General features: G+C 37.2%; 1 protein-coding gene across 1 annotated transcript; it reads right to left on the minus strand.

The window, feature by feature from the left end:
• Positions 1 to 665: 665 nt before the first annotated feature.
• Positions 666 to 5,306, minus strand: LOC149298966 (G protein-coupled receptor 26-like). The gene is made up of 3 exons (XM_089486799.1): positions 4,639 to 5,306; positions 1,810 to 1,923; positions 666 to 897 (listed from the first exon to the last, which is right to left on the minus strand). The coding sequence occupies exons 1-3, from the start codon at positions 5,304 to 5,306 to the stop codon at positions 666 to 668; spliced, it is 1,014 nt and encodes a 337-aa protein (XP_089342925.1).
• Between the last annotated feature and the right edge of the window lie 2,718 nt (positions 5,307 to 8,024).

Consider the following 8,024-nt stretch of genomic DNA (forward strand, 5'->3'; position numbering starts at 1 on the left):
GCTGTTGACTTCTATTAACACGGTCCCTCCAACAATTGTCACTGAAACCAACAATATCACATTTTTATAAAATATAAATATAGATTCTTGAGGTTTGGCCATGTCAATTACACAATTATTTCACATTTCAGTGCTTTCATCTTTATTGTATTAATATTTTACATACACTAGCAGTGCAAGTCATCTGACTTCAAAAAGTCCAACATTGTCAGCTGTGATTTTGTCACACGTGGTTTGGTTTAAAGTGAGTCAAGGGGGTGTCTTGTTTGAATAAAGCCTGTTTAGCGTAATCTAAAGAGATCATTAGCTAGTCTCCGTTGAAATGCTCAGTTGTGCTGAAGAAGGTCTTCACTTCTTATTACAGAAAGTGCAAATAAATGCATTTATAAGCATTTTGACTGGTAAATGTAATCAAAACTTCTCATTTATATCAGGTTTCCATATTACCAAGTTTTTAAATATGTTCCTCTAGTATAAAGAATGATTCAAACCATTTGGATGGAATAGTTCTTGGTTAGTTTGTCTTATCCTCGCAAACTGATTTGGTTAAGAAATCCCATTATAATAGTGTGATAAGGTGTGCACTTTTACGCCGGTTTCATTGATGATGTGTCTCTGGATGTATTTGGGCTCCTTGCCTTTTTTTGTAGGACTTTTTCAGATTACTAATCAGTATCAGGAACAAAATGTCCTACATAAGAATTCCCCCTCTCTGCAGACAAATTGTCAGTACTCCGTTTCAGGATTTTGTTAAACAAGTCTCGACAGCAACTTTTGTATTGATTCCTTAGGAGACAGTAAACAAATGGGTCCGACAAGGCTTTGCTGTATGCCAGACATCTGCTAACAATACCCCAATGGGAGCTGATGGGTGTTGATGAGGAAATCTCCACCAACCTGCAGAAAACACCAGAGTAGACAATATAACAACCACAAGCAAATAAGAGTAACTGATGATTTAAGAATACGCATAAAAAAAATTACATTCTCTTTACACTTCTGTGTGCAAATGTTTACCTCTGCAGATGCTAATGGATGCCCACTACCCAGGCAGAGCAGATTTCATGGTGAAATTATGCCCGTTTTTATATTTTATCTACATAGCTGAATTCCCCAAAATTATAATGATTCATGTCCAATACATAAATCCCATTATTTGTAATTGCCTCTGTGCCACGATTGACATCAGGGAGGAAAAGGTACAGAGGGATTTGGGTCGGAAAGAGATCCACTTGGTAGGTATGCCAGGGTTCCATTTAAGCTTAAAGTTTTAAAAGTGTTTTCCTGCCTAAGTTTGGAGGAGATTCTTGCCTAGCTGTATGGGAATACCTGGGAATACCTGTGAATCCTCCAGGTTACGGGAGCGGGATCTTGACACGCCCCGCTCCCTGCCCATTTTTTCCTTTAAATGGGGCAGGGAACGCCCCCGACATCAGCGGGAACTCCCATTAACGTCAGCGGGACTGCCCACCCAATCAGCGAACCGCAAGGGAAGGCTCTGGGTAGCCGGAGTCCAGAAGTTCCCAAGTAAGGTGGCCACCCTCGATAAAGCCAAATCCATTCTTCTAAAGCTGAGACAAGTTTGCTAATTATGCTTGATAAATGCAGAATAAACGAAAGCAAAACTTATATCATAACTGTAAACCTAAAAAGGGTTTATTGATGCTTAGCATTAATTACATTGCCTCTCTTCTTCTCATGAAATTCAGAGCACACAAATAAAAAAAGAATAATAAAGAATAAAAATAACAAAAAACGAATTCCTAACTTATGGTAATTAATCCTTTTTGTTACAGAGTCCTGACTTACCTGGTGATGACATAAGGTGAGAAGCAGAGTAGGAATGTGCCAATAAAAGTACTGATTTTTTTGGTTGCTCGTTGCCTCCTTCTCTTTTGTTCCTCCAAACATCGCTGTCTCACACTAACAATAACAAGAAGAATATGGAATCTCAGCAATATATTTTCTTATAACAACGGTAACCATGCATAAACTACATCTTTTATTAACACATCTTAATAAAAAAGTGCCTGGCTTTTTTGGAGAAGGGAACAAAACAGTCATCCTGCAAATATTAAAATATAACTCCAATTATTCTTGGCCAGTTTACAACTTCAATATTTGAAATTCAATGACAGTTGGAGGCTTCTAGCCATCCTACTCTGTTGTCGGGCACTTAACCAACAGTTAGACTTTTACTAAATTTAAGAAGCTCAACACATGTGCAGCTGCACAACTGTCCAGCGACATTTATTCCACCATAAAAATGCCAACATTATGACCTTACTCTCTATCTTCATAAAAGTGTACACACAAAAATCATTGACATGCATTATGTCTATGGATAATAAAATACATTACATTTATAGACAGAAATATTCTGGTTGAAATAATTCCAGCTACATACTACAGGAAAAACCAAACATAAATACACTGAAATGGAAGAATAGAAATGTTTGCCATATATAGAGAAGATCAGAGTATCAAAGCAATAAGAGTGATACTGTCGCTATATGCCAAAAAATATAATATAAAAATATAATAATAACAACAAAAGATTGTGAAATACCAATTGATTCTGGGGTCTATTCATTAAAGGGAGTTGACAGGAGATTTTGCAGGAGAGTTGTGTGGTTCAACTCATTGACTTTGGCACCAAAGTCTCCTAACATAATAAATTATGCCTTATACAGGGCCAGCTTTCTAGCTGTAAGAACCTGCCAGTGTTCACAATAAATAATAAAATGAGGAAGTTTAAACCACAACTCTCCTGCCAACTCTCCCTTTAGTGAATAAACCCTGTTGTCAAATGCATCCCATGTTATAGTAGATTTTCATGACCTTAGATATTTAACATTAAGTTTTCATTTATGAAGAAGCTTGGAGATTTTATCACGATCAAGATCACTGCTGTGGTTTAGAGTAGAAAGTTGAAATTACAAAGTGAGTAGTCGTAAAATAGGACGTGTAAAATAAAAAATAATAAACAGTTTAATATTAAATAGTAGAATTTCTGACCCTGAAGAATAGCCACCACCCTGGGCATAGTATGTTCACTTCGATAAATTTTTCTCAGATGATGAGGATGATGATGATCCACCTACTCTGTTAGATATACATAGAATTTGATGGCAGATAAAAACCATTCAGCCTATCTAGTCTGCCCATTTTTCCATAATCTAGAGACTCGGACCGTAATCACGGCTTGGTCTTGTTTTACTATCACTTTCTTAATAATTAAATATAACATTAAAATACATTTTCCAGCTCTGTTGAACGTCCTCCCTGCCTAGAAAAAAAATATTTTGTCATGTGACAAATTTTCTCAAGGCATATTTAATTGCAGCCTGTAGTCATGTGACACAAGGGGAGATCACTAATAGGTGGAATTACTGTTACTATAGAAACCAGACAGGCTTCTTATTTACTAAGTCCTCTCTGAATTAATATTTTCCTTCGCAGTTGCATTCATTTTTTTCAATTATTTTTTAACTGTTTCTGATTAATCTATGTTAAGCTGCTTTTTTTTTAGATGCTAAATTATGGGTGGCTCGATTTTCCAAAAAAATCTTCTCAACTGGGAAATAATATCCCCAAATGTAATTAGAAAAAGTTCCCATGAACTGTCGGAGTGCTTTGTTATGCATTATTGAAATCTTTTCAAAAATCATAGAAGCCAGTTTGCTATTTTTACATACTATAGCTTGAGGTTGTTTTCTCAAGCGCACAATACAATCTAATTCCTGATATCATTGTGTATAGTGATATGTATTTAGTTAAATAAATCAACAAAAATATAAAGCATTTTTACAACATGGCAAAAAAATAAATAAAAAAATGTTTTGGAACTTAGCAAAGTGTTTTTCCTCAAAATAAAGTGCAATGAAAGTCCCATTTAAAAGCATGGATTTCAACCGATGGCTAATGTAACTATATCATCAAAATATTTGTACAACTTTATATTTATTTTAACCCCGAGAATCATAAAATAAATTATTTCTAATGTTTTCCTGTGGGATTCATTAACAACCAAGATCTCACTAATATTGGGGGGGGGGGGGGGTTCAGTGGTTTGATCAAGCTTATCAAGCTTGTAGTAAGGCTATTAAATGGTGATCCATTGTGTTCATATTAAAATATGCTAAGGGGGAATGTGGAGCTTGTGTTTCCATGCCTGATTGAAACCAACAGGTCTGAGATCTTGGGTAATAAGTAAATGGGGATCTAGGGGGAAATTCCTAAATGTGGAGCAATCACTATGGAAACCAATGGAATCTTCCTGATGATGTCTTCTCCTTTTTCACATATCACAATAATGTATTTTTGCACACATGGTCAATTAGGCTAAACCATACATATACCATTTCCTCCTTATCTGATGCATCATTGGGTGTAAAACCAACGGCAAGGAATTGACTGCACATCTTTAGATGTTTAAATTGTTAAATGGCAAATAATAAACAAAGCAAGACAGAAGGGGTTGGGTGAGGGCATGGGAATTCTTCACCATATATTCTTCTGGTTTTATCTATAATGATACAAATGTACAGATATATCAAAACAAAATGAAAATAATTGAAATTAAGTTGCAAAGGATTTCAGGTCTAACAGACACTCTAGGGCTGAAAAACTACTTACCTTGGGTGCAAATCCACCAGTAGCACCAAAGTCTGCATGGTGATCACATCAATTCTTCTACAGTGGGAACGGGCTACTTTCAGGACCTGCAGGTAGGTCACACATAGAACTAGGAAGGATAGGAGGAAGCTGAATAGGTGGAAAAGGACCATAAAAACCAGGAAAGATGCTCCTTCCTCTGGCCTCTCGTTATACAGAGTGCAAGAACCATACACCTGGTGAAACCCAACCCAGGACAGGCAAAGGGCTACCGTTGGAAAGGACAAAGAGTGAATCCACGAGTAAAGTACAATGAGAGCAGCGTCCTGATACCTCATTTTGGAATGGTAACTCAGTGGGAAAACTACAGCCACCCAACGGTCAATGCTTAGGGCTGCCATACTCAGCATGGAGTTACTGGTCAGGAAAGTTTCTAAGAAGCCCACAGCCCTGCAAAGTTCTTCACCCCCTGCTTGGTGGTCACGTATGACTCCTACCAGTGTGAGAGGCATGTTGATCGCGGTGAGCAGGAGGTTGCAAAGGGTCAAGTTGAGGATAAATAGACCTGGCACCTGGCCGCGGATGTCTGTGCAGCTGAGGAAGCAGATCAGCACCATGCCGTTGGACAGCAGCGAAGCCAGGATCAGCGCAACCATCAGGGAGCATCCAATGATCCCCCAGAGCTCCATTGCTGGAGCCTTGTCAGGTCAGGCATATTGGGAAGTCATGCCTGATGTCATCCTTCATAGTCCTGCGCGGTCTCTAGCCTTGCCGGGTGCTTTCTGTGTGGCAATCGCCAGAAGGATTTGCAGCTGGAGTCTTGGCAGGGAGGCGGCAAACGGCTGAACAGGTGAGATCAGCTCATAAAATAGTTCGGCTTAAAGATTTATTCCCTGATTCACTACCTCCCTGCAGACCAGACATGGAGTCTTTTGTGATAAAAAGCCAAAAGAAAATGATCAGCACAGAGAAAGACATGGTTAGGGGAGGGTTTAGGAGACGGGATGCTGCGAGATCCAAGTAATGGAGCAGAGCCCACCCCGCTATAAGGTCCTGGAGAAGACCCGAGGGTCAGCAGAGGTCAGGTCCATATATACATATATATAATGGGGTTACTGCTTCAAAGATGGAGCAAGTTATACACTAATATAGCATTGAAATGTAATAACTGAATATTTATATATATATATATATATACACAGATCAGATGTATAATGGATATTGTATATATAATGAGTACCTAGAAACTGACCTACCTGGAAGTAGTTTTTAATGGGTGGGAGGAAGGGGGTACCTAGAGTATTTGGTATATGGGGTGTATCCTATATTTCCCCCCTCCCCCACTTTAAAATGTAAAAACACCCACAAAAAGTGTAATATTTATTGCACAAATTTTTACACTGCTTTATCTCTGCATTTCTCCCCGCTTTCTGCACCCCCAGCACATTCATTAAAGCAATGAAAGGAAATTCTATGTTTTATATCTGGTATTAAGTGTTCTGGACCTTGCGAGCTATACCGTAAAGCCCTGTAGAATGCATATAAGATGCAATATTCCCCAGGTTCCTCGATGCATTGTAAAGTTTATTCCATCCTTGTGCAAATGGCATATCTCAAACACATTGGTGATTTTTTATAAAAAAAATGAAAACAATTAAAATGTATTACTATAGCAACCCATGGGTCGATCCAATCATAAAGAGAATTCCATTGACTGCTATGGTGATATGAACACTATTCAAACTTTTTATAAGAATTACCTTTTATAAATGAACCCCATTAGGCAGTAGCCATAAAGAAGAAATCTGTGGCAAAGCTCTAAATGTGGAGTATTCATAATAACGACTAATGGATTGTTCTTAGTGACAGCTTCTCATTTAGCATCGGAATTCATCTTTTAAAGGTGGCTTGTTGTCTGTTCTCCTACAAACTTTCAGCATTTCCGGAAAGTTATTACTAAAAGCACCACAACCTTGTAGGCTTTATTGGTTTATGATTTGCACAATGCCATCTAATGGTGAAAGCGTGCAAGTTCGCTTGTCAGCATTTTTCTATACACATATAAATATACTGTAAATCATATACACGCAAATATGGTATATTCACAACTTGTTCTTCCATAAAATATATTTAGAAATTTTTTTTAGGAAGCAAAGGTACATATTAACAAAGCCAAACATAGTTTAATGTTGGGAAATTACCTGTATTAGTGTTTATATCAAGATAATAGAATAAAATATGAAAATACATGGGGAAAACAACAAAAGTTAGATTTTTTAAAATGCATCAGACGAGATAACTGCAGAATATTATTCGTTTCAACTAATTTTCAATATTATCATGGAGGGTGGTCTTCATTAGTAATGTGTCTTATATATAAGTACAGAGCCACTGTTGTTGATCTGTACAGCTACAACCCTCATTACAATAGGCCGATCACAAGGAATGAAAAAGAATACAGTGAAAAGACAGCCTGCTTGCAGAAGACTGCAGAACGCTTGCTGACCTAATTTAAGAGGGGTGCTGGGCAAAGCAAATCATATTTGTATTGCAGTATGTAGGCCTGCGAATAGATACTTGACAGCTCACAACACAAGATGTTCCACAGATGACATCTCTTTAAATTAAATATAGATTAAATGACTTTTTTGTCTATATGTCCTCTATAATATAGAAGCAAAGCAGAATTTGCAGGTTAGCGACACATGCATCGGTCCACTATACCTGCTGGATATCTGTGATAAAAAATGGGATGACTCACTTTTGACGCCAAAAATGCAAAGTCTCACTTGGCATTCTCGCAACTGTTAAAAATGTTAGAAAATGCAGCATAGCCGCTTTAATATGTTTAAATCTGGGGTTTGTAATAATGTGCAACATTGCAGGCAGTGCAACTACCCTTGTCTTATGCATCCCCTGTATGTATCTTTTAAGTTACTCAAATAACACAACGAAGTCTGTTGCAATCATTTATTTTGTTAGTTCATTGAATCATTGAGGATGAATAAGTGAAATTCATTAGGTTGAATTCAATGCCAGAGATAAATATATCACAAGGAATTGCATATGAATTCTCCTATAGATGCCAATGGGAACAATGAGATAAAAAGTAACTGTTATAATTTAATTGAATCTCTGCCTTTTATCACAATTTCTTTAATCCAGTCAATTGTTGTAGATAACTTACATTTCTTAAACGTGATCTATTATAGTGATGGCACACAATGGACTTTAAGAATAAAATGAACATGCTAACCTACAGAGTATGAGTCTGTAAGAAGAACAGGATTTTATGCACTAGAGGATTGTATGGACTGAATTAATGAAATCCAGAAGAGGAAATCACAAACCTCTTTCAATCTATTAAGACACACTTTTGTTTATTATCCATGGATCAAAGTTTACCA

Source organism: Sceloporus occidentalis, unplaced genomic scaffold (genome assembly GCF_023333645.1).
Source record: "Sceloporus occidentalis isolate IW3139 unplaced genomic scaffold, rSceOcc1.0.p SCAF_30, whole genome shotgun sequence".
In the NCBI taxonomy this organism is placed as follows: Eukaryota; Metazoa; Chordata; class Lepidosauria; order Squamata; family Phrynosomatidae; genus Sceloporus; species Sceloporus occidentalis.

Bases quoted from the DNA above. Each gene is read 5' to 3' on its own strand.
- LOC149298966 (XM_089486799.1), bottom strand. From the start codon at position 5,306: ATGGAGCTCTGGGGGATCATTGGATGCTCCCTGATGGTTGCGCTGATC. The intron at 1,924-4,638 runs GTAAGTAGTTTT...TGTTATTGTTAG, and splicing joins CTGGTGGATTTGCACCCAAG to TGTGAGACAGCGATGTTTGG. The intron at 898-1,809 runs GTAAGTCAGGAC...TGTTTTCTGCAG, and splicing joins TCACCTTATGTCATCACCAG to GTTGGTGGAGATTTCCTCAT.